Source organism: Myotis nattereri (genome assembly GCF_964212035.1).
Source record: "Myotis nattereri genome assembly, chromosome: 12".
Classification (NCBI taxonomy): domain Eukaryota; kingdom Metazoa; phylum Chordata; class Mammalia; order Chiroptera; family Vespertilionidae; genus Myotis; species Myotis nattereri.
In genome coordinates this window covers 34,434,055-34,461,798 of record NC_138087.1, presented here as the reverse complement: position 1 = coordinate 34,461,798, position 27,744 = coordinate 34,434,055, and the positions used below count along the sequence as shown (strand labels likewise).

General features: G+C 40.5%; 1 protein-coding gene across 1 annotated transcript; it reads right to left on the bottom strand.

Moving 5' to 3' along the window:
- Window positions 1-27,574, bottom strand: PLGRKT (plasminogen receptor with a C-terminal lysine). The gene is made up of 5 exons (XM_081103421.1): window positions 27,438-27,574; window positions 23,991-24,077; window positions 4,595-4,725; window positions 3,902-4,011; window positions 1-390 (listed from the first exon to the last, which is right to left on the bottom strand). The coding sequence occupies exons 2-5, from the start codon at window positions 24,069-24,071 to the stop codon at window positions 269-271; spliced, it is 444 nt and encodes a 147-aa protein (XP_080959547.1). The 5' UTR covers window positions 24,072-24,077; window positions 27,438-27,574; the 3' UTR covers window positions 1-268.
- Window positions 27,575-27,744: the final 170 nt, after the last annotated feature.

Below are 27,744 nucleotides of genomic sequence, written 5' to 3'. Positions count from 1 at the left end.
GGAGTTAAAAACAATATAGTTTATTAACTTTATATTTACATATTTATAATATACATATATGGGAAATCTAAAAGTGACTTAGAGTACCTCCTTTCTTTTGTTGAATGTTATAAATTTTATTTCAAAATAGTTTAACAAACCTGATCTTACATTTTAATATTTTAAAATAAAATCCAATATATCAAAATCTTGAACACTTAAACAATTATGAAAACCATTATTCAAGTCAACAATTTTGTGTTTTGAGTTTCAGTGGGTAAACATGATATCATTTGTCTATGAAGAATTTACTTTGTTCCCTTCTGGCTTTTTCAAGGCTTTCAAAAGTAATCATTCCTTTTGGCAGCTGTAACTTATTTTTTTCTTTTTCCAATATGTTCTCAGCTTCACCTTAAATAAAGTACAGACATATACAAGGTGACAAAGGAGTATCAGCAGTTTGTGAGAAGACCTACTTGCTGTGTTCCTCAAATCTTACAGTTAAATATTTCATCCGCTGTCCTCAGGAGAAGTGATCTCCCAAAGGAAATATAGTGATGAATCCTGAAGACTCACAGAAAGATAAATCAGATGCCATTTTATTTGACAGAAGACAACATTTTAACATGTAGAAGAGAAAGCATACCAAGTAATGTTGTTTTTTTCCTTGAAGAAAAGTCAGGGTGCTAAAGATTAGTTGTGTTTGGAGGGGTTTGAGGTAGTCCCCTTCCTTTTGCCTTTTAATATATCATAAGTGACGTGAGAAAATAAAATTTACTGAAAATTCTAAATTTTTAGGAAAGCTAATCTTTGACCTGAAACTACTTGTAAATACCCCAAATAATATTAAATATTCTTTAGTCTGTATACCTACATACACACACATCTACACATTTCTATAAACAGTTCCTCTTTCAGATAACAGCTAGTAATTTGTTGGACCCATTAACATTTGCCAACTTTTAATGTTGAAGACTAATTAGAAAAATTAATTTAAAAATTGTGTCATAATACACATTGACATTTTATAAACTTTGGAAATGAAGGCAAATGTTTCCTTTAAGTTCTTGTCCTTTAGCACACAATTTATACTCCAAACCTAACAGACTAAAATTTTCAAATTATAAGAGTACTTCAACCATCTCCCAACACTTCTTTTCTCAGTCTCAAATAGTAAGTAAAGATCATTATAACTTGTATATAATTAGGCCGGCCACTGATGACAGACTAGATGTTTCCATGTGAGAATGTCTTGCTGGCATGTAGCAAATCTCAATATGTGTTTACAGAATGACTGATGATAAATTCAGTCAAACAGGGATTTTATATCTTGGGGTCATCATTAGTTAACAATGCTAAATGTGATAACCTAAAGTTTCTAATATGGTAAGTTTCCTGGTATATTCTAAAGATGTATTTCTTTTTACAAGAAATTTCCACAACATGCCCTGAAAGTATAAAATTCTGAATTTTGTAGACTCTGATGGACCTGTAATAAAATTACTTTAAAAATATACAGTCAAATTGTTTCCAGAAAGTAAACTTGCTCTGTGACTTCTAATTTCCATTATAAAACAGTGAGACATAGTTGGGCTCGGACTAATGAATCCTTAAGCAGATGAGTGATGTGAAACTGAGCTGGTTAATTTCTAGCTTCAAATGGGATTGTACCAAAAAAATTAATTTGTAGGTCAGCGTTTTTGTACTCAGAATACATTTTCCCATAGTAATAATGCTATAAATCAATTTCTAGGCCAACAGCAAAGAACTCTTTAGCCTACAATATAGCTGAACTGTGATATCAATAACACCTGACTACAAAGAACACTTTTACATAGTATCTATGAGGAAATATATTTCCATTTTCAAATTTTTTTTTTTCAGAACATATAATCCTCCATTTCCCCAGGCTTTGGAATGAGATGTTCTACTTCCTACTCCCAAGCCTGTACCTCCTCCTTTACCATATCAAAGCAGTACCCACAAAGCTTCAAGGATGGGCCCATAGCCCAGGAGAGAGCAGGATGGCAAAATGAAGGCTTGGGAAAAATCTGTTTCCAATGTTCTATGGGTTAAAGGCTCGAAAAGTGGGTACAAGGGGATACTCGTATGAGTGTAGTTCCCAGAGAAGTGGTATGAATTTGGAAGCAGGAATATCCTAGACCAGTGGTCGGCAAACTGCGGCTCGCAAGCCACATGCGGCTCTTTGGCCCCTTGAGTGTGGCTCTTCCCCAAAATACTGACTTCTGCGCATGGGCCATGAAGTTTCAATCGCACTGTACGTGCGTGCCCGCACATGGTGTTTTGTGGAAGAGCCACGCTCAAGGGGCCAAAGAGCTGCATGTGGCTCGCGAGCCACAGTTTTCTGACCACTGCCCTAGACTAATGGGAAACTATCTTCCTAAGACAGGAATGTCTTCTGACTGCAGTGCTATTTGCTAGGGCAGTGAGAGCCAAGGTTCTGTGAGAGGAGAGCAGCATAGTCGGGTGAATATTTAACAACCAGCTCTCTCCTTGGGTGGGGAGAGGGGGGCGGTTTAAAATGTAAAGTTTATTAAGTACATATGTTTATTATAGATTTACTTATAGAAAATATATGTAGCACACAAGTTATAAATAATAAAACGTACAATACATTGTATCATAAATTCCATGTAGCAAATTGGTTCTTACAGAATGTTTTCATTGATTTTTGCTGAACCCTTGTAGTCACAGCTAATCTATAGTAGCAGTTGGTGAATGAATATAATTCCACTATGAATGATGGCTGGTGTTTTCTTTTACATTGATGAGTATGGCAAGTGAAACAATGACATATGTTGGAACTTTACTCATTTGAGAATGATTTGAACAACTTTGCTGAATCAGATAACGGTTTTTTAAATATTGGGAAAATATTTCCTCATTTTTTAAGCCATTCACAATGTAATGGCTAGGGACACAACACACTTTTAAACATAATCTGCATTTTTTTAAATATATTTTATTGATCTTCCACAGGGAGGAAGGGAGAGGGAGAGGGAGCCAGAAACATCGACGAGAGAGAAATATCGATCAGCTGCCTCCTGCACACTCCCCACTGGGCACGTGCCTGCAACCAAGGTACATGCCCCTGACTGGAATCGAACCTGGGACCCTTGAGTCCGCAGGCTGACGCTCCATCCACTGAGCCAAACTGGTCAGGGCCATAATCTGCATTATTAACATAGCCTTCATCACTATCTTAAGTCTTCTAGACCATGGGTTGGTAAACTTTCTTAAAGGTCCAGACAGTAAATATTTTAGGCTTGTGAGGCCTTTTGTTTCTGTTCCAATGAGGCATCTCTGTCATGGTAATGAAAAGCAGCCAAAGCCAACTCAGAAATGAATGGCATGTCAATGTTCCAATAAAACTTTATTTTCAAAAACAGGTGGCCAGCCCACAGGCCATAGTATACCAACTCTTGGTCTAAACAATAAACAACAACAAAATAAGTCAAGTCTTGATTTAACATTTTCAGATTTCCATGGTGTAAATACTTCCACCACAATCAACTTCAGGGTACCAATGCGATGTCACTAAAGTCAGAGTTGTATCTGTATTTTACTGTATTTGTATATTGTATCTGCATTTCTACCATACAGATACAATAGATATTCATAATTTAAGAGTATAGACATATGTAATCTAAATGTGTAGATTACAGTATAGTAATTAGCTGATCAGTTGAGTACTTTTTACCATTGTTTTTAATATAATTTAATGCTTATTTTTTGTAATTTATTTCATTGTAAGCTTACATAATCTAATTTTTAATAATTATTATATTTAAAAACCAGGGAGAGGGTCTTGTCAGAATCTTCCTAAGTCAAGGAATCATAAGAAAGGGATCCTTAACCAGATAATGAATCAGAAATAGAGTCTGGTTTATCAAACGCTTACCTTTCATTCTTTGTAGAAGGGTTCCATAGCCCAAGTCATACTGGTAGGTGAGGACAAAGCCTAATGGAATGATAGGGAAGAGGAAGGCTGGCTTCTTCCTTTTTATTGCTCTGGTTCAAGAACAAAGAAAAATAAATATCAAGAAATGATCGGTAAATACATATCTTTATACTTGATGAAAAAAAAATTACGTGCTTTTTGAAAGAATGTCCTTTATTTCAAAAGTTACTTAATTCATTTGCATCTTCTTTGAAACTAGGATTTCCTTACCCATAACCCCTCACCAGATTCTACAGTTCTCCAGGGCAGGCAGGGTCTATGAATTACTCATTTGTATTTGATGTTGAGGCTCAGATTACTCATTTTATATATAGTGAAGTGTTGATATCTACCATTTAAGGCTTGTGGAGATAAACTTGTAGAAGCCTCCTGTCTCGGTGCCAAGTTAGTTCTCTAACTTGTAAAATGGAGAAAAGAACAGAGGCAATCTAATAAACTAAAGGCAGAATTAACTATTGCTACCCTGTTTCTACAGAATTACCTCTGAGGATTAAGCTATAATGGATTACTTTGTTTACATGCACAGTATTTGGACCAAAGTCCTGTCTTGGCCAACTGAATAATAATATGATAATGGCAAAGACAAAATAAATAAATTATTTAAGAAAATTTTAAAGTAAATAACAAACATACCCAGCTGTTAAAGAGATGGCTGCAATGCCAAAAAATGTTCCAAAATATTTGAGGAATTCCCGAGACCAAGCAACTTGCATGGCCATTTGTCTTTCTCTCATTTCGTTCTGCATCATTAGCTGTCTTTCCAGCTGAAGATAAAAAAGAAAGAAAGAAAGAAAAAGAGAAAGTATGGTTACTCCCCTTTTGAACCTGAGCAGAGTAAATAATCTGTTTTTCCAGTGAATTTTCATTCTTCAATTGCTTTGATTCATCTTTTTTTTTTTTTTTTTTTTTAATTCTCAATAGCCTTTTACTAATGTCCCTCTGGACAGCTATCCCCAGCTCTTTCTTTGTCAGTAAAATCATCCTGAAATATATACAGAGTAGATATGATATTCTTTTTCTATGTCTTGAGGTATTGAACACAGGTGGTTTGAAGCTTTTATCCAAGCCTAACATATATGGTCAGCATATTATATCACATGTGAGGAAAGATCTACATGTCTTTAAATGCAGATACATCTTACTGGCCTTTATTACAACTTGCACTGAAATGATTTTGCCTTCCAAATCCATCCCAACTCCAAATTAAAATTCATTTGGAGTATCAGGTTCACATCACACCATGATATAATGGTAGAGAGGTATTATTTAAAGACAAGACATCAATAGAGATTTTTTATTTGCCACAATTTTCTTGTTGCTTCAAGTCCACCTGTTTAGTCAGTGCCTTTCACTGCTTTAAAAAGCAGATACAGCTCAAAACACAGAAGGAGACTCAATTTCTGAATAGATTTTTAGAAAACACAAGAGTTGCAGCAATCTGAAAGCCCCAATCCATTATTTGGAGTCATATTCTTGAGAGTGAAAAGTTGTCATTTTTCATTCTAAAATCTTGGCACAGTGTATTATTAGCAAAGCATAGAAGATAGCAAGCATAGAATTCATGATGTAAACCATAGGGTGGAATATAATGTGACTATGTGACTCAGTTTTCCTTCCTTATATTCTTTCTACTGTTTGAAGAAACTGGGAGAGGAGAATGAGATTTTAGTTATAAAGATAGGGCTTGGTCTAGGTGGCATGGTTCAGTGGTTAAGCATTGACCTAAGAACCAGGAGGTCATGGTTCAATTCCTAGTCAGGGCACATGCCCAGGTTGTGGGCTCGATCCCCAGTAGCGGGCATGCAGGAGGCAGCTGATCAATGATTCTCTCTCATCATTGATGTTTCTGTCTCTCTCTCTCCCTATCCCTTTCTCTCTGAAATCAATAAAAATATATTAATAATAATTACAAAAAAAGACAGGGCTTAGCTCCTTGGCCCCTCTTGAGGGTTTAAGTTCCAGGCATGTGATGGATCTGGGGTTTGGGGACTCCCACTAATCAAGAAACAAACATTTGTTTATCCCATTAGCACACATGTAGATTTTTCTTAATCTCCAGGTATCATTTCTTCTTCAGGCCCCAGAACCATTCCTTCTTTTTCATCATTATCAAATGCATCATTCCTGGTTAATTTCATCATAGGCAAATCTTGCACTGGAAGTAAACAGGTTCTTTAGGAGTTAAGATTTGGTCATTTTCACCTGGCCGAGGTAGTTTGAACATAAGGAAACTTCTTTTCATAGAGAGAGAGAGTCATTGTTAGCTCTCCCGGATGGTCCCAGGCCTCTGTGTCCATTTTCTGTCTCCTCCTCTGTCACGCTGTTATTTCTCACTCTTAGCAATAAATCCTTCTCTAAGGACCAATCTCTCCTGGTTTCCCTTCTTTCTCTGTCTCTTCCTCGCGATCTCTCAATGATCTGTTGCTTTTGATTGTCTCTAGGGCAGTGGTCGGCAAACCGTGGCTCGCAAGCCACATGCGGCTCTTTGGCCCCTTGAGTGTGGCTCTTCCACAAAATACCACGTCCAGGCACGCACGTACAGTGTGATTGAAACTTCATGGCCCATGTGCAGAAGTCGGTTTTCGGCCTGGGTGAGTCTATTTTGAAGAAGTGGTGTTAGAAGAAGTGGGGGTACGTTCGCTGAGGTTGACCCCTCAGATTGAGGACGTTTTTAGCAAAGGCCAGCTTAGGAGTACCCTAATAAAGTTAATAACAATGTACCTACCTATATAGTTTAAGTTTAAAAAATTTGGCTCTCAAAAGAAATTTCAATCGTTGTACTGTTGATATTTGGCTCTGTTGACTAATAATGAGTTTGCCGACCAATGGTCTAGGGGCAGTGAAAGAACAAACCTTTTTAGAACTGTGTATAAAATAAAAGTACCTAGTTCCTAATGAGGACTGGGAAGCCGGGGACTCCTATGAATATGTTGCATACATTTTAGAACATGGCTTTGTTATAATTATTTGGTTCTTTTTCTTTAAGTATTTTTTTCTTGCTTCCTCATCATGTTCCAGACAAGAGGTTGTCAGTGATATGACTTTGGTCTAATGAGATGTCATTACAGTTAAAATGAAATGGAGAGTAATATTGTTTATACCATTTATAATAGCCAGAAAATTAAAGTACTTACTTGCAAAAGAGAAGTAAAACAAAAAGACAAAACTAAACACAACTGACTATATGAGAATGTTTTTTATTTAGTTTCCCTTCTGTCTTCTTAGTGAGTTATGCTTTTCTGGTCCTACATTTCTGTATCTTCATGCAATCCTGAACACTAAAGGTTTTTATTCAACAAAAAGTACTTTTTGTACTTCCACGTGGTTTTGTTACATTCAGAAATGTTCTGAATATAAAATAATTCCTCAAAAAATGCTTTAAAAGATGGAGGAATCCTAAGGAAGAAACTAGTAAGGGGGAGTAAAGGCCATGTTGAGCAAAGGCCATTCCACCTGCTTGACAGGAATTTTTTTTTCTTATTTTTAAATTTGCTTGACAAACTGATTCTAAAATTCCCTGGGAGCTGAAAATATGCTACAATATGGATGAACCTCAAAAATATTATGCTAAGTAAAATAAACCAGACAAAAAAGACTACATATTTTATGATTCCATTTATGTCCAGAAAAGGCAAATGTACAAAGATAGAAAATAGATTAGTGATTTCCTAGGTATAGGGCCAAGATCAAAGATATACAGTGGGGCCTTGACTTACGAGTTTAATTCGTTCCATGATGGAGCTCATAACTCAAATTACTCGTATGTCAAATCAACATTGAACAAGTGAGACACGTGATGCTGGGCTGATGTTGTGGTGTTCACTGTGACGTTCGCTGCGCCAGCTAGTGGTGGGGTATCTGAAGCTGGCTCATAACCCGAATTTTAGCTCGCAACTCAACGCAAAAAATCGGCCGAGAGACGTCTTGTATCTCGAAAAACTCGTTAGTTGGGACACTCGTAAGTCAAGGCCCCACTGTACCGTAAATGAGCACAAAGGAATCTTTAGATATTCTAAAACTGGATTATGGTGATGGTTGCACAACTCTATAAATGTACTAAGAATCATGGAATTTTACCCTTACGGTGGGTGGATTTTATTCTATGTAAAATATACCTCAACAAATGTGTTTTAAAAACTAGAAGTGGGACAGAGTACCCTTTCAGCATCAGTCATAATAGGTGAATAACAGTATGTTTATTTTAAATCACTATGAAAAATAAGAACTATCTGCGGTATAGTTTCCTGACCATACAATTATTCCAGGTCTTTCGGGTCCACTTTCTATAATTGTTCAAAAACATCTGGACCATTAGGTAAGAAATAATTTTATTCAGGTGTAAAGACTTTATAACTTTATAACAAAACATTCCATCTTTCTATTTATCAAAGAGAGAAGGAAAGACTGTTTAGCGTTATATATATTCCTTTTCATAAATAATTACTTTTAAGCTTCATAATCCTTATTTTTTCTATTCTCAAAATAAAATTACACTACCAGAATTTTCTTTGCAGTGGTATGAGGTGGGGAGGAAACTGATTTTCCTCTGTAAATGTTTCTTTTTTCCCTTCAAGCTTCTCTAATCTTAATGCTAATATCACCCTAAATGGTTATTAGAAGTTACTGCCCTAAAGAGGTACAATCTACACCAAAGCAAAGTTTTGGTCAAGAGGGTGGGTTGAACTGATCTGTCTTCCTACAGGGGTGGGGAACCTTTTTTCTGCCAAGGGCCATTTGAATATTTATAACATCCTTAGTATAATTGATTTAATATAAATTTATGTTACTGTGAAAAAAGCTCCCAGATTTATTGAATTTCAAGTCCTACCTGGAGTTGCCTTGGCAGAGCCAGACCAAATGATTTGTGGCCCTTATATGGCCTGCAGGACAGATGTTACCCACTCCTGCTTTAAAACATTGCTCAAATGTCAACCCATCATCACTTTCGGAAAGTATTTTGGAGAAACCAAGATGGCGGCATAGGTAAACACCGGAAATTGCTGCCTCCCACAACAAATTCAAAAATACAACTAAAAGACAAAACGGACATCATCCAGAACCACAGGAATACTGGCTGAGTGGAAATTCTACAACTAGAAGGAAAGAGAAAAGCACACTGAGACTCAGAGGAGGTGCGGAAGTGTAGAGGTACGGAGGCGCACGCAGCAAGGGCTTGCAACTGAGGACGCGGCTGTCTTTTTGAATCGGGAGGGAGTCACAAGCTCCCCCCCCCCCGCCCCCCGACTGCTCTGAACTCCAGTTCCGGGTGAGTCTCTGGGGACCTAGACTCATACGGGGAGAAACTGGACTGTCTGGCAGTGGGCAGAACTCGGAACTCGAGGGTGGCTTTCTCTCAAAGGTGCTTGCAGGGATTACCGGGACACTGAGACACGGGGCCTCTTAGGGCAGGACTGAGGATCAGCCATATCTGCTTGCTCCGGGCTCTTGATCCCCTGAGACCCCGCCCCACCCAAGCTGTGCGCAGAGGCTTTTGCATATGAATGCCCTGGCCCTTTGCAATCTGAAAATTACCTAACAAACTGCAGCTGGGCCAGACAGACCCAGAACTTCCAAGCGAAGGCCCAAGGCCCCACAGCAGCTTGCATCGCTTCACAGCTGGGCCTCATTTGGGCACCTCCAAACCCCAAACAAGGAAGGGTATTCTGCAGATCTCTTCGTAGCTCCTGCTGGGTAGCTTCAGGCAGAGGCTAAATTAGCACCTCCTTAGATCCAAGAGCCAGTGTACCCAGTGGTCAGAGTGGGACCATCCAATTACAACTCCTCAGATCCATAAAGGACACACTCAGGGTGCAGTCTCAGTGAGCACCAAAGCCCCACTGAAGCAAGTCTTGCCCTACAAGGGTGTCTTCAGCAGAGAACTTCTCCCACCATAGACACAGCTGATTCTCACAGCCAATTGGCCTGAAGGTCAATTCCTTCCAGTGATACCTACAACAATCAAGGCTTAACTACAACAAGACTTGCACAAAGCCCACAAAGGGGTGCACCAAGAGTGTCCACCTCAGGTAATTGGGGAGGCTGAGCCACTGGGCCCTATAGGACACCTAGCACACAAAGCCACTCTACCAACACAGGGAAGCATAAAAAATACAGAGACAAATAAACAGGTCACCAATGACAGAAATGGAGGAAAGCAAACTATTGAATATAGAGTTCAAAACCACACTTTTAAGGTTTTTCAAGAACTTTCTAGAAACCGCTGACAAATTTAGTAAGACCCTCAAAAAGTCTGGTGAGACCACCGATAAATGTAGTGAGACCCTCAAGAAATCTAGTGAGACCCTCGAGGTTATGAAAAAGGACCAACTAGAAATTAAGCATACACTGACTGAAATAAAGGATATTATGCAGAGTTCCAATAGCAGACTAGAGGATTGCAAGAATCAAGTCAAAAGATTTGAAATACGAAGAAGCAAAAAACACCCAACCGGAAAAGCAAAATGAAAGAAGAATCATAAATACGAAGATAGTGTAAGGAGCCTCTGGGACAGCTTCAAGCACGCCAACATCCAAATTATAGGGGTGCCGGAAGAAGAGAGAGAGCAAGATATTGAAAACCTATTTGAAGAAATAATGACAGAAAACTTCCCCTACCTGGTGAAAGAAATAGACTTACAAGTCCAGGAAGCACGGAGAACCCCAAACAAAAGGAATCCAAAGAGGACCACACCAAGACACATCATAATTAAAATGCCAAGAGCAAAAGACAAAGAGAGAATCTTAAAAGCAGCAAGAGAAAGAAACTCAGTTACCTACAAGGGAGTACCCATACGACTGTCAGCTGATTTCTCAACAGAAACTTTGCAGGCCAGAAGGGAGTGGCAAGAAATATTCAAAGTGATGAATGCCAAAGAACCTACAACCAAGATTACTTTATCCAGCAAAGCTATCATTCAGAATTGAAGGTCAGACAAAGAGCTTCACAGATAAGGAAAAGCTAAAGGAGTTCATCACCACCAAACCAGGATTATATGAAATGCTGAAAGGTATCCTTTAAGAAGAGGAAGAAGAAGAAAAAGGTAAAGATACAAATTATGAACAACAAATATGCATCTATCAACAAGTGAATCTAAGAATCAAGTGAATAAATAATCTGATGAACAGAATGGACTGTTGATTATAATAGAATCAGGGACATAGAAAGGGAATGGACTGACTATTCTTGGGGGGGAAAGGGGTGTGGGAGATGCGGGAAGAGACTGGACAAAAATCGTGCACCTATGGATGAGGACAGTGGGTGGGGAGTGAGGGTGGAGGGTGGGGCGGGAACTGGGAGGAGGGGAGTTATGGGGGGCGGAAAAGAGGAACAAATGTAATAATCTGAACAATAAAGATTTAATAATTAAAAAAATAAAAAATAAAAAAATGCTAAAAAAAAGGGTAAAAGCTCCATTAAAATGTCATTCTGGATTGGAATCAGAGGTATCAGTATGAATTTATGGTTTATTATTCAGGGTGGGGCAAAAATAGATTTATAGTTGTGAATAAATCCAACCACAGTTTATTCCTGAGTTATTTATTAGTTATTGTATTATTTTCCCTATGAACAACTGTAAAACGGCTTTTTACCCACTCTGTCTATATACTTACAGAAATAGGTATGAGTGTATGCATATGCATGGGTTGGTATATGTGCATGTCCTTGATGAGAGGACCAAGGAACTATGGCTATAGCAATAAGCCCACCTATAGCCCTTATCTTGATTTCTAAATACCATTCTCTAACAAAAGGAACCAGACGGTTAATTCCCAGCTGGCTGCAGGGGCAATAGATGTGGAATATCTTATGATTCCAGTAAATAAAGGAACTATCCTAGAAAACAAGCATCTATCAAAAGGATATAGGAGCCAACTGGAAGAAGTTCCCAATAGCCAAAACAATTTAAGCCATATAATAAATAATGATGGTACTACATTATAACCCACAACATAAAATGTCCATGAGACCATATTTATATATGAATACAATAAATAATCATATGGAGAAGGTGCAGCTTTTCCAATGAACAAATATAGATGAAATGAAGGTGATAAAAAAAAATCACAATTAGGCAAAACACCCCAAAAATAATTGTTGCATGTAAATCCCACCAATGGATGCTAAAATGAGTCAGCAAAATACTAAAGAAAAGCAAGATATCAACAGTCTCAAAGTATATATCCAATGATATTTATCAGTTAGAAAAAAAAAAAAGTAACTTTACAGTGGAGACCTGTTGGATACCGCCTTAACCAAGAGATCAAGATTAAATTAACCAGAAATACGACATCACATCAGGTGTCCTCTGAAATGATGCAATGACAAAGACAAAATAGCATTCTGTGGTTTAAGAATAGTATGCCAAACAATCCTTAAAAACCACAACCTCAATCTAATCATGAGAACATACTGGGAAAAACCACAAGTGAGAGAACTTCTAAATAACTGACTAGTGCTTATCAAAAATTCTTATCATGAAAGCCAGGGAAAGAATGAGGAACATCACAGGCTGGAGGAGACTAATGTGACACAACAATGAAGTGCAATATAAGATCTTGATTGGATCCTGGAACATAAAAGGGACATTGTGAGAACAACTGGTGAAATTCAAATGGATCAGTAATTTAGTCAATATTATATACTGATGCTAATGTTCTGGTTTTGGTCATTGTAAACTGTTAAATCAGCTAGACAAGGGTACACTTAAATTTTCTGTACTAGTTTTGCCACTTTTCTGCAAATTTAAAATTATTTCAACTAAACATTTCTTAAAATGTAAAAGAGAAATAATTGTCAAAGCTATAGGATCATTTTTAATTAATAGTTTCATGCCACAACTCTCTATATACTAGATATCCTGTCATTGTTTTACTGAGTTAATAAATAAGTGACCCTTCTTGCTCAAGCAGTGAAGAACTACAACTGAATTAAAATTCACCCAGCTCAGAGTTATGAAAATAGAATTACAGTTGAGGGAAGAAAAGAAAAAGATCTTTCTGCCAGTCTATAACAGGATTTATCGGTCTCATTTAAGTTGTGAACAAAACCTAAAACCAGTGTGTCCCCCTGGAGAACTGAGTGTAGAAAGCGTCCTGGACCCTCTGTCAGCATGGAAGGACTAGGGAGCCAAGGATCGACTTGGTGGCTTGACTTTTCTTTGTCATTTGTTTATCTTTGTAGAAGTAAGTGCCTTTGGTACCAACAACCTTTATCAATTATTTTACTTTCATTTCCCACCATGCCTGAACAAAGGGAATATCCAGAAAGTTAAGTCTGAAGAATATTTTTATTAACTCCTCTAAGTGATCCTAGACATGCTAATACCTTGCCCCACCTTTAAGAGACTTGGCGAACATTTTTAACAGCCTCTTTTAAAATCAAGCAACTCAACCCTAGCTGGTTTGGCTATGTGGTTGGAGCATGGACCTGAGGATTTAAGGGTCCTGGGTTTGATTCCGGTCAAGGGTATGTGCTTTGGTTGCAGGCTTGATCCCGCTGTGTGTGGGAGACAATCAGTAGATATCTTTCTCACACTGATGTTTTTCTCTCTGTGTCTCTTCCTCTCCTTTCCTCTCTGTCTAAAAATCAAAGGGAAAAATATCCTCAGGTGAGGATTAACAACAGCAAAAAAAACACAAAAACCCAAAATCAAGCAACTCATTATATTCTTTGGATTTAGACCCAATCTATCCTTCATTATACAGTTCAATTAACTTATTTTCATCTGTTTTAACTTTGCTAGAGAAAGACACCACACACTGGCACTATTTTAAAAATTTTGGTGGTTCCTCAGTAAGTTATATCATAAATTATTATATGATCTCATGCAATTCCACTTCTAGGTATGTACTCAAAAGAACTGAAAAGCAAGTGTTTAAAAACAAAAACAAAACATGTATAAGAATTTCCATAGCAGCACTATTCTCAATAGCCAAAAGGTGAAAAAATCCTTTATTTCTATAAATCAATGAATGGATAAAGAAAAGGTGGTATGTCCATACAATGTAATGTTATTTAGCCATAAATAGGAATGAAATACTGATACATGCTATAATATAGATGAACCTTGGAAAGATTATGCTATGTGAAAGAAGCCAGACACAAAAGGCCTTATGTTATATGAATCCATGTATATGAAATGTCCAGAATAGGCAAATCCATAGAGACAGAAAGCAGGTTAGGAGTTGCCAGGGGCTGGGGGGAGAGGGAGGATGGGAAGTGACTGCTTAATAGGTATGTAGTTTCCTCTTGGGGTGATGGCAATGTTAAAAGTGATGATGATTGCACAACAGTGTAATGTAGCCTGGCCAGAGTGGCTCAGTGGTTGAGTGTCAGCCTATGAACCAGGAGGTCACGGTTCGATTTCTGGTTAGGGCACATGCCCAGGTTGCAGACTCAATCCCCAGTGTGGGATGTACAGGAGGCAGCCTATCAATGATTCTCTCTCATCATTGATGTTTCTCTCTCTCTCTGAAATCAATAAAATATATTTTTTAAAAATAGTGTAAATGTACTGTTACTGAGTGGTGCACTTTAAAATGGTGAATTTTATATTATACTAGAGGCCCGATGCATGAAATCTGTGCAAGAGTAGGCCTTCCTTCCCCTGGCTGCCAGCACTGGCTTCCCTCTGGCAGCCAGGACACGGGATTTGCTCCTGCTGACGGCAGGCACCTGGGACCGGCTTCCCTTCAGCCCCGGCTTTGTCCAGAAGGACTCCGGAATGATGTCCGGTCTAATTAACATGTTACCCTTTTATTATTATAGATGCATTTTACCACAATAAAAAAATGAACATCAGGAGAAGGATTACAGGTGAAGGACAGGGGGAGGCTACGGGCAGGTAATGGGGATGGAGAAGATGATTGTGAATGTAAGCATAAGAGTTAGGCCACTATAGCCTTCCTTATAGCTCTACTGTCTGTGAACTTGTGTTGATAATTCTACTTCTCTTATTCAACGGACTTCCCGATTAAGTCCTGTGACACTTTTAGTTTTTGAACCAACTCCCAGTTGCTTATCCAGCTACCTAAAGATCCAGAGTTGGCTGCTTTCCCTCCTCTTCACTGCATACTCTACACATTTTGGGCTTCTTGTCACCACAAGACTCTATGAAACAAACACTGTATTTTATTGCTTTATTTCTTCTATTTACCCTATTTATTGAGGTGACATTTATTGAGAAAAGAGCTCAAGATTATAGTAGGCTAAAGATATTAGGAGGCATGGACACAGACACCAGGGGGGTGAGGGCTTGAGTGGGGAGTGGGGGTGAAGGGGGAAAGGGGGGATAAGAACACATATGTAATACATATGTAATCAATAAAGAAAATTTAAAAAAAAGAAAATAAGCAACAACAAAAAAGATATTAGTAGGCATGGTTTTTCAATCAGGAGTTTAAAAATGTCCCCTTTGGCCCTAACCAGTTTGGCTCAGTGAATAGAGCATCAGCCTGCAGACTGAAGGGTACCAGGTTCGATTCCGGTCAAGGGCATGTACCTTGGTTGTGGGCACATCCCCAGTAAGGAGTGTGCAGGAGGCAGCTGATCGATGTTTCTCTCTCATCAATGTTTCTAACTCTCTATCCCTCTCCCTTCCTCTCTGTAAAAAATCAATAAAATATATATTTTTTTAAAAAGTCCCCTTTGAAGAACTACAAAGGTGAGTTGTCTTCTACCCCCAGTAGCTATCTCTTCTGTTGGCAGAGTCCTAAGTCCTCAGGGCTCTGGGACATGAGGTCAATTCCAGCCTAGCTTTAGCTGTTTGCATTTACTCAACATGTGAGAAGGAACCCATAGATAGCCTCAGGGGTATTATGAGGACGTAATTATTCAATTCAGTGATGGGTTTATTGGTGTTCATTTTATTATGCTCCAAAGTTATAACTATATTCTCTTGTATGTATCAAATATTTCATAATACTTTTTAAAAGAAAATAAGAATAGCTTCAACCCTAAGAACGGTACTAGAAGTTTAATTTATTTAAATGGGGAACACTCAAGGGCCAACCTGATCTTCCAAAATGGTTATAGATGAGTGTGTTTCACTCTAGGCTTCCCCAGTTAGTAGCTTTAGGGTTGGAAAGATGCTTCAACCATGTTGATCTATATTCTCTTTGTCTCCTTCCTTGAAATCAGAAGATAAATAAAGTATATCCTGATAAACGAGGAAAACTAATCATCTTAACCAACACACATGTTGAGAGAGTCAATAAGTTCGGGCCCCAAGCATTCCTGCACTTTCTTACTGGGTAGGCCAAGGATATAGCCTGACTGCTCTTTATCTGGGCCATTTATCAGGGTTGTGTTTGCAGTGAGCAGACTTGAGGGATGAAGTAACCTCTCTCACAAAAAAAGCAGCCTTGCTGACCACTCACCATAAAAGTGGTAGATTTGACAGCTCACTGTACCTCAGTTAAGTCACAAACCTGCTGCATCCACCTCAGTGTCTAGTTCAACTAGGCCCACCTCCATGCTCTCCATGGAGCTTGGGGCACATGGAAAACATCTCATGCTCATCATGAGCCTACTCAGGCTGCTTGCTGCCCTATGAGTAACAGAGCCTGCTGCCTGCCCCCCTGAAACAGTAACAGACTATCCTGTTTACCTGGCAGTAGGGTAAATCCCAGACCCTCACAGAGCCTGCCTGTTTTGGTGACAAAGCTTAGATGCTGATAGAAGCATAGCATTCTGAAAGAGAAAGGACAAGAGCCCTCAGTAAATGGGCTAGTCAATACAAGAACACTCCCTGAGATTCAGCAGGAAATGCTCTTATGTAGGTGGTGGAGAGGGTGGGAGGGTAGAGTAAGGGTCTCTCACTGTCCTAGGTGTTAAATGAGGCTGAGCAATAAAAGGTAGGGTCAGAACAGGTCACCCAGAGGGTACTTTGGTTGTGGCACATTTTCCTCTGGGGGGAGAAGGATGTTATCATGACAATGGGGCATCAAGCCCCATACCTCAGCCCAAAAGTATGCAGGGTGACTGTGGCTGATGGGTCAAGGGTCCCCAATGCTGAAATAATGGTGTCAGCATTGAAGTTACAGAACTTGGGGTAGACTGCAAACAAAACAAAACTTGTTTGTTGAGCCTAGTGGTGGGAGGCCCCATGAAGCAGAGTACATGCAAAGGCTCGCTTACTGGCACTGAGCTGCTCTCTCCCTGTCTCTCTCAACATCAGCAGCTTCAGGGAAGGAGGCTGAGTGTTCTGGGGAACTTCAGGGAGGGGAGAGAGGATTCAGATGCTTATGGCTCTGTTGGACAGAGGTACCCAAGTCTAGTTATTTCCAAGCAGAAGTAGGGTGAGCTAAGCACCAGGTTTGCCCAAAGTGATGAGGATACAGGTGTGGATGAAAAAGGGACCCCCTTCTAGACCTGACAGACTCAGGGGAGGTCTGCATGGCAAGCCTTACAAACCCAGAAACTGAAAATAATCACATAGGATGGTCTGAACATAAAAATGACCATCTAAAATGGGTGATGGTGGTAGTCACATCCAAAACCAGTATCTTCCTGACAAAGGTCTGTTTTTTCCTTAATGGAGCCTGACTACTGTCTTTTTGCATCTAAGATAACATATCTTTGAAATGTCAGAGTAATCATCATTTTCAGACCCGCTGCGCCAGAGCACACACTACAGTGCTACCTCGTTCCCAGCATACCATCTCTATGTGCTGTAAATGCTAATTATTAACTATCCTGTACCCACCAATGTACAAAAAGTAGTCACATCTCTTTGCAGTTTGCTTTTTATCCAGTCCTCCAGATTTCCCTGCTTTGCTTTCTTCCTCTTAATCTACCACCAATGGATTTCATGTAATTGTACTTATATCTCCTCCTTTGAATTTAATGTATAAAGGAAGCTGCAAAACTGCCATTCTCTGGAGCATTTTCTCAATCCATTGAGGTTTTGCTTCCCAGAAATTTTCCTCAGTTTGGCTCAAACAAACTCATAAAAATTCTCTACAGGTTTGGCAGTTTCTTATGACACACAGGTCAGAGTATTGGCACTAGCAGAGGCTAAAAGAATGATTCCCTGAAACTCAGTGCTCTTGGAGGCCAGGGGTGCACATGGGAGGAAGCTGCACCCATGCTGGAATTAGGAGCCAAAGGGCAAAAAGCTTCCTAGCTGCTTTGCACTCCTCAATTCCTCCAGCTTGCTGGGGATAGCATATCTCCTGACACTGCTAAAATAACCCTGAATTACCTATGTTAATTTCTTTGGTCTGTGTTCCCAGAGGGAAAAAAGCTCTGGAATTCAACTGATAGGGTTTGAAAGAAGTTTGCCTCGAGGAAGGGAAATTAAAAGTGACCTCTGAGCTGCTTCAAGATCTTACAGTTGTTTCCCCTGTTATATGAATGTGTAATGAAATTGTGTTACTTGTTTATATAGTAAATATTTATAGTGATGAGAGGACACCCTTCCATTCAGGGATTCCCTGGCCCCTTCCCATGGTCTAATAGAAACAATATAGAATCCCAGAGAGAAAAACAGAAAATCACAGCTGATCTCCAGAGAGGCCCAGTACTGCAGTGTCACCTGCTGGACACAGGCACCAAATACATCCTGTATTAGTTTCTAGAGCTGCCACAACAAAGTACCCACAAACTGCATGGCTTAAGCAACAAAAACATATTGTCTCAGTCTGGAGTTTGAAAGTCTAAAATTAAGGTGTCAGCAGGGTTGGTTCATTGCTAGGGCTGTAATGTTCAGGCCTCTCTCCTTGGTTTGTAAATGGCCAATTTCATATTCACATGGCATTGTCCCTGTATGCCTATCTCTAGGTCCAAATTTCCCCTTTTTTATAAGGATGCCAGTCATATTGGATTAGGGCCCGCCCTGATGACCTCATTTTAAGTTGATTACCTCTATGAAGCATCTATCTCCAAATAAGGTCACATGCTGAGGCAGTGAGGGTTAAGTCTTTAACATAGAAATTTAGGGGTGGGTGGGCGGTGTCACACTGAACCTGTAATATACCCCTTTCAATAACGTGAGGCAGCTGTTGGCCTACTACAGCGCTCTTGTTAAAAATGAACACCTGACCCGTGGAAGTCTTATGCCACTTAGACCTGACATCTCCATTTTGGGTGGGTTAACTAGGACAGGACAACTAGAATGCAAGGGCTCATTTGCTGGTCAAATTAAAATGTATTTGAGGGCATGGCTGGCCTGGCCCTGTTATCTCAATTTTGCATAAAGTAGCAGCTACCCCTTTGGGAAAAACTTTATCCCATTCTGCCACCTAAGGCAAAGTTACTGGCTCAATAAGGGCCCCACAGAGATTCTTCTAAATGCCTGGGCCTGTTTCACCTCTGATTCAACTAAGCTGAAAACTGATGTCACCGATAGTGCTCCTGCCAGTCTGACCTCAGTGCCCTCTATGGTGGTTGCTGGAATCAGTGGGCAGAAGTCAAATTTGTTCTCAAAGCTCTGGTCAGTTGGGCTGAGGAGCAGGTTATCAGGAGGATTAATATGTCATCAGCCCTGAATGTCCCAGCACATTCTTGCTGGGTAGGCGAAGAATGCAAGGCCTAGAGTGCTCTTTGTTCAGGCCATTTCTCTGGGCTGTGTTTGTAGTGAACAATCTTGAGAAATAAGGTAACCCTTGCCTGGCCAGTGTGGGTTAGTGGTTGAGTGTTGGCCTATGAACCAGGAGATCATGGTTTGATTCCCAGTCAGGCACATGCCTGGGTTGTGTTTCCATCCCCAGTGTAGGGTGTACAGGAGGCAACTGATCAGTGATTCTCTCTCATCATTGATGGTTCTCTCTCTCTCTTTCCCTCTCCCTTCCTCTCTGAAATCAATAAAAATATATTAGGGGGGAAAAAAAGAAAGAAGATAATCCTCCCCAACTCCAGGAGCTCACTGCTCATTATAAAAGCAGTAGATTCCCTAAGCTCAGTGTTTTTCAAATGTGCCACAAACCCACTGAATGCCCAGCACCCATCTACAGCCATATTTGTATCCTCTGTGAGACTTGAGGGGAATGGGAAATTGATAGCAACCTCATGCTCATGCTGCTTGCTATGTTATGAGTAATTAAGTTCTCGGTCTCTGACATGGTATCTCCTGAATTCTGTCAGCATCCATGAAATAATCACAGGCTAATTTGTTAGCTTGCAAATACATTAAAATCCCAGCTCCTTCACAGATCCTGACTTCATGGGGACTGATGTAAGAGTAAACGCCCTATATAATCCAAAGGTCTTGGACAAGGACTCTGAGTATGTGACATTCATGGCTGGTTTGTATGCTTAAGGTCTGGTCTTCCCTAGGTCACTCTGCTCTGTTACAGTAATTCAGCTGCCCATTCTTTCAATTGTTCCATTCCCCCAAAAGACATTATCCTGCATAAGACACTCTTGTCACTCTTTAATAACAACAGCAACAGCAGCCACTAATATTTATAAAGTAAGAGACATTGTTTTAAAGATTTGAGGTCTTGTTCTACACACTGTTTATACACTACCATCTTTACTCTTCAGAATAACCCTATGCAGGGGATACTATTACCTCCAGCTTACAGATGAGGAGACAGAGGCACAGGCCTAAAGTTAGTCAGGGTAGAGATAGGGTTCAAAAACAGACAGCCTGCTTTAGTCCTCACTTTTAACCACTCTGTATACTGCCTTAGAGTAGGACTTTGTATTCTTGGAGCCATAATGAACCACAGAGGCCTAGAGATCTTTATTTGATATTTTAGGAAGATGATTCCAGTCAAATTTTTAACACTTGATTTTGACATACAACATTTTAAAATACTTTTTGACAACCTATATATAGGCAATTAGATAATCTGCTTTGATCTTTTCTATGCAGCCTATGTATAAATCCAGTGTCGTTTTCATACTCTGTATTGGTGTCCTATTGTTATATCACAAATTATCAAACTTAGTAGCTTAAAACAACACAGATTTATTTTCTTACAGTTCTGAAGGTCAGCAGTCCAAAATGGAACTGCACTGCCTCTGGAGGCTCCAGGGGAGAATCCATATCCTTGCCTTTTCCATTTTCTAGAAGTTGTCTGTGTTTCTTGGTTCATGGTCCTTTACTCCATCTCCAAAGCCAGCAGCAAGGCATTTTCAAATCTCTCCCCCTACCCCCGCCTGCCCCTCCTCTGGCTCTCCTGCCTCCCTCTTTCCCTTATAAGAACCTTGTGATTACATTGTGCCCATCTGCCGGAAGCCGGTCCATCCTTGCTGCTTGACACAGTCGCTGCATATGTTTCAAGGGACCTGGTGTATATGGCATACTGTTCTTAATATGTTTGCTAACCTTCTTGGTGCTATGTGTTTTAACCAAGGTCACCTCTCCGAGAAAGGTTGTTTCCCCAGGTAGGGATTTTCCCCTGAAGTTAGGGAGGGAATAAAACCCCTTAACTAAGTGCCAGGTGGGTAGTTAATCACTTTAACTACAAACAATCACGCTTAAGCTACATAATCTTTACTCCCTGGAATGGAGATAAGAAACGCCCTAACCTTTGGAATAGAGATTGATAGGATTGGAATCAACTGGTATAAATACAGATGTAACAAGACAACAGGACACAGAACCTAGCGAGAGAACATGGCAAAAGATTCTGGACAGAACCTGGCTACAGAACTTGGCTGGAGAACCTAGACCAGGGGTGGGCAAACTTTTTGACTCAAGGGCCACAATGGGTTCTTAAACTGGACCGGAGGGCCGGAACCAAAGCATGGATGGAGTGTTTGTGAACTAATATAAATTCAAAGTAAACATCATTACATAAAAGGGTATGGTCTTTTTTTTTTTTTTTTTTTAGTTTTATTCATTTCAAACGGGCCGGATCCAGCCCCTGGGCCGTAGTTTGCCCACGGCTGACCTAGACAGAACATGGCAGGAGAATCTGGATAGAACCTGGCGGCAGAACCTGGCTGGAAAACCTAGCGAGAGAACATGGCAACAGAACCTGGACAGAACCTGGCGACCGAAACTGGCTGGAGAACCTGGAGAACCTGGCTGGAGAACCTAGCGAGAGAACATGGCTACAGAACTTGGCTGGAGATCCTAGACAGAACCTGGCTGGAGATCCTGGCTAGAACTTGGCTGGAGACCCTGACAAGAGAACCCGACTATGATGGTCAACTGAATGCAGCCTCTGTGTCATTCATTCTTCGCCGACTCCGTCCACACCTATGGGAACCCCTGGACCTGCTGGGGCTGGACCCCAACACCCATCCAGATCATCCAAGATAATACAGGATCTTTTCCATCTCAAGCTCTTAACTTAATTACATTGCAGAGCCCTTTGCCATGTAAAGAAAAACAGTCACAGGGGATCAGGATGCAAATATCTTTGAGGGGGTATCATTCTCCCTACTCTATATTGTAAGCAGTTATCTCTTACTATGGTATATAAACTTTTTGTTTATTTTCATTAATTCTCATTGGAGGATATTTTTTCATTGATTTTTAGAGTGAGAGAGACACATTGATGGGCTGCCTCCTGGATCCAGCCTGCAGCATGCCTGCAACTGAGATACATGCCCTTGACCAGAATCAAACCCGGGACGCTTCAGTGTGTGGGCTGATGCTCTATCCACTGAGCCAAACCAGCCAGAGCTACAGTATGGACATTTTAGCAGAAATATCTGGATTGGAGATTTTTAAAAGCCCATTCACTAGATAATTAACAATCCATTTCATCTTGGCTTTGAGGATGGAGCTCCAAGAGCACTTTACCTTTTGGGGTCAAAAAGAACATACTGCTGGAGCACACGTTAGAAACTTTAACCATCATCTATATATATAAAAGGCTAATATGCTAAGTTTCTGTTTGACCAGTCACTATGATGCACACTGACCACCTGGGGCCAGACACTGATGCACACTGGCCATTTACAGAGAAATGGCACTGCTGACAAAGCAACACTTGGCTTCCCCCCCATGGGACACAGGTCCCACCATCACCCCAGAGCGACAGCCCACCAAATCGCAGCCGATGCTGCCAAGACCCGATGGTGCAAAATGTGGCCCACAGCCTAGCCTAGCCCAGAAACAGTGGCTGTGGGCACTGGATAATGACATCATGTAGCAACACCTGGCTTCCTCTCCCTCGCAACAGGCCATTTAACAATGAATGGCACTGTGGACCTGGCACCCACAAAGCAACACTCGGTTTCCCATAAGTGAGACACAGGCCCCACCACCACCCTGAGTGACAGCCCACCAAATTGCAGCCGATGCTGCCAAGACCCCATGGCGCAAAATGTGGCCCACAGCCCAGCCCAGCTCAGAAATGGTGGCTGTGGGCACCGGGTAATGATGTCATGTAGCAATGCCCAGCTTCCTATCCCTAGCGACTAGCCTCCTTAGAGTTTCTTCAGCATAGGAACACGATTTGCTTTATAGCCAGTTGCAGACATTTTACAGTTTAACCAAATGTCTGTGAAGCGTTTTCACGTGCCTCATCTCTGTCGATCCTCACAGAAGTCCTGAAGTAGGTAGATAGGAGACTTGGTAGAATCCTATTTTCTTTTCATTAGCCAGAAAACAGAGATTTAGAAAGTTTAGAAGCTTGACCAGACTGAAAAGAAGTAAGAAATGGTGAAACTTGAAAATGACTTCAGGTTTTCTTACTGTGCAGAATATAGTCAAACACTGCTACAGGTAAATATTTCACCCTTTGTTCTCCCTGAGTGATATACAATACTAACCTCCTTCATGTTGATATTTACTGCTGTGTTGCTGACAATTACCTAAAAGAGAAGTTGGGGTGCTTCACTAGGCTGGAAAAAGTTTAGCTAAATCAGAAAGCAGGTCTGATTAAACAAGTTTATCTATCTATCTATATATCTCTCTACATATAAAGCTCTTGCTAGTGCCAATCACACACGTGTGTTTCCATCTTTCATTGCTGATCATGAATTTGGTTGACACTTCTATTATAGAGAAAAGGTGAATAGCGATATTAAAATATTTCTTTTAATTAATTTCCTTTCAATGTGCACGATTTCATGTACCGGGTCACTAGTAACAACATAAAAGTTTAATTATTTTAAAAGTACCTGAAGTCGAGCATTCATAAGCATGAACTCCTGTTGGTTTTTCATGTTTTCGTTCATAGATTTTGAGAATATAAACCCCATCTTGACCTAAATATAAAAAAACAAAGAGGTTTAAAACAATACATTCTACATGCATCCCTCATGTGCTGTGCCTTGGAATATTGTGAACTTATAACAATGTAAGAAAAAAACTCTGACCTGGGAACACAGTGTGGATTCTAATCCTTGCTCTCAACTAACTGTCTGATTGTGGGCAAACTTAACTGGCTTGGCTGTCACTTAGTAAGACCAGCTGATTGAACTAGACAATTTCCAAAATCTTATGCTTTGTAAATATTTGGCTCCATGTTTGCTGATTTTGTTTCCCACTGTAAATCTTGAAGAACTGAATACTTAAAAATAAGCATTCAGAAAAACTCTCTGGTTGTGTGTGTGTGTGTGTGTGTGTGTGTGTGAGAGAGAGAGAGAGAGAGAGGATACCGTCTATTTTCTACCTTCTGTATAGTTGGATGAGAGAATCTTTGTTTCTGAAGAGGGGTGATGCAGAAGATGCATCATGCACTTTGAGGACAGATTTGTCTGTGCTCTGTGCATTTGTGTTTTAAGAGGTTTTAAATATCTCAAAGTCACTATGTCAGTATTCTTCTTATAATCCCTGCCCCTCTCCTAAACACCCTCTATTTCTAGCCACCCACTCCTAACAGCCCTTGGCCATCCTCCTCAAGTTTCACCTTTGTTCTCTTCAAGCTACTACTGAAGTTCTCAAGGGGGAAAACATAAGGATAATTAAATGTCATGGGAAACTCAGTTTTTAGATGAATATAAGATATTGTCTATCTTATGTGGGCTGTCAATTCTAGGGAGGCCAGAACTCTTAATATTTTGGTCTTAATCCAATTGGGTAGGTACAGAAGACCTTCAGTTTATTTACTTTCAGAATGCAAAACTCAAGGATGTTACAATTGCTCTCCCCTCCTCAACAATGCTGCTGATTCTCTTTGGTGAGCTGTTGAGCAGAGGGCCAGTTTTAATGCTTCTACCAGTACTCATAGTATTCTGTGGGAAGCCATTGGAGCTTCTGTTTTCCATATCCCTATCAGGAAATCTTGGGTTCTGGCTAATTGTGGAGAAAAATGGAGAGAGAGCATTTCATGCCAAGTGAAATGAGTTATCTCTGCTGTTAGGGGTCCAGGTGGGTGAGAACTGCAAGCCAGACTTCATTGGCTTTCCTGTATTCAGGCCATAGACACACCCTGGAATTACAGGGGGGCCTCTGGTCCAGAGTCAGTTTTAGTGTTGGGAAGAGGCCAGTTATTCACCAGAAAGTAGAAGCACAGCCCTGAGAGGTCATGAGGTTTCCCTCCTGCTCTACCACTGCCCCACTCCATTCTGTGACCAGAATTGGAGGCCACCCATTGAGAGTGGGGAGATCTAGCATAAATTCTCTCATTCCTGCAAATTCTGACAGTCCCATGTCAATGGTCTCCAATAGCAGACCAGAAATTGCCTGAAGGCAGAAGCAATGTATTATCCATCTTGGCAGTCTCCATGGTGTCTCTTTCCCATAAAAGTTTGCAGAAAGTAATGAATGACACTAGAGAAAGGTTGGCTCAGGTCACTTGCCATTTCTTACTTTTATTCTGCATATAGGAGTGGATAATTGAAAATTTACATATGTTGCAAACATTTCTAAAGGAAACAATTGTCCCCTAATCCTATTCTTACACATAGTATGTCACAGAGCTATGTCTCTTACAGTGCTACTATTTATTAAGGGGTGGGATCTCCCTTGAAATACAGGAAGAGTCTGTATATCAGCCATCTAGGGAAAAGAAACTATGTGGAAAGTTAGGATTTAAGTTTACCTCTTTCTGGGCCTTGCTCTCTTGGGTCTAGATAGATTGTAGTTTGAATGTGTTAGGCAACGTTCCCAAGGGTCAAAGCTAGAAGCAAACCCAGGAGAAGAGCTTCCCTGTGGTCCTCAGGGGAGATCACACCTGGAAACAAGGGCACCACACCTTGTAAACTACATCTTGGAGTTAAGTATTTTCAACTTTTCCCACATTTTCCAGTGTCTGGAAGGTGTTCATAATACTCTCATTCCTCTCTCATATATATATATATATATATATATATATATATATATATATATATATATATGTATGTTTCAGAGAGAACAGAAGAAGGTGAGAGAGATAGAAACATCAATAATGAGAGAGAATCGATTGGCTGCCTCCTGCAAGCCCCACACTGGGGATCACCTACAACCTGGCAAATGCCATGATTGGGAATCGAACTGTGTCCTCCTGGTTCATAGGTCAACGCTCAACCACTGAGCCACACCAGCTGGACTCACAAAATATTAGTAAAATGATGACTATCGTTCATACTGCTGTATGATACATAGGAAAGTTAAGAGAATAAATCCTAATAGTTCTCATCACAAGAAGGAAAAAGTTTTTTCTTTCTTCTTACTGTATCTACATGATAGGTATTAGCTGAACCTGTTGTGGTTATCATTTCACAATATATGTAAGTCCAACCATCATGCTGTATACCTTAAACTTAGACAATGATGTATATCAATTATTTGTCAGTAAAACTGGGGAAAGAAAATAAGCAAGAGAGATCTTCCAATAGGAATAACTGAATTCACTCAGTTGTATAAGTAAGCCTTTCAAAAATTCCAACACTTACCATTTGTGACAAATTTCTTGATGCTTAAAATTTAGAAACCAGTGTGTCTCAGAGGACTGAGAATGCTGATTTGAGTTCTTAATGACTGCATTTTTCCTTTGATTACGCCTGAAACCTTAAAGTGGGCTCTTTGATACTCCAGCCCAGTGTCAGCTGTGCTATAGATTACAATGGGAAGGGATATTTCTGAGGAGTGTTGAGGCTGCATTTACAGGCACCGCTGGGAACATGCATTTAATTCTCCTTTTTTTTTTTAAAGGATAATCCCATAACCCACGACCTCTGTCATCCAAATTTCTGCGCTGACTCACTTCCTGATCGAATTACACATAACCTACATTTATGACTGGTTGCATAATTACAATCATTTTCAATAAGTCGTTGCTTTCCGTTCACATTAGTCCACTTCCCCTGCAAATTCCAGCCCTTAACCTACAACTTCCGGAGGGTTTCCCTAATTTAACTCCACCCGCCCTGATGACAATAACCTGGGTATTTCCTGAATGGTATGCTGATTTCCGTGGATAGTGCTCTGTATACTTTCCCAGTTTGCTTACAAGGTTACGGGAAAGGCCCGGAGTCCTATCGACAGGAAGGGATTCTTTCCGAAACCAGTAGGAGACCTTCTCCACTGGGAGCAGGAAGGGAGCCAAGGGCGGGCGCACACTAGGAGCGAGAGCGCCGCGCGGGCCTGCACGCCGAGCCCGGCAGCTCAGCGTCGGAGGACGTGGTCCCGCGCTCTCCACCCACCTGTGGCCGGCCGGGTCCCGCAAGGCTGGTGCTCAATCACTAGGCAGCGGGCAGTGGAGGAGCGGGGCAAGGTAAAGGCCGCAGAGACATTCAGGTTTCCGGTCCCCTAGTCCGCGCCAAGAACCGGGTTTCGCCTCGCGGATTGGCTAGCCGTGACAGTGGCTTCCAACCCCTCAGCCAGTCAGCGCAGCCCTTGCCTTCTTTAAAGGGCCCGCGCGCCCGACCTAGGCCTGCTGTGTTCTACACTTGGCACCTGGAAGGGGCAGGTTGAGGAGGCAAATTCAAAACCCCAGAGACTGAGCTGTCA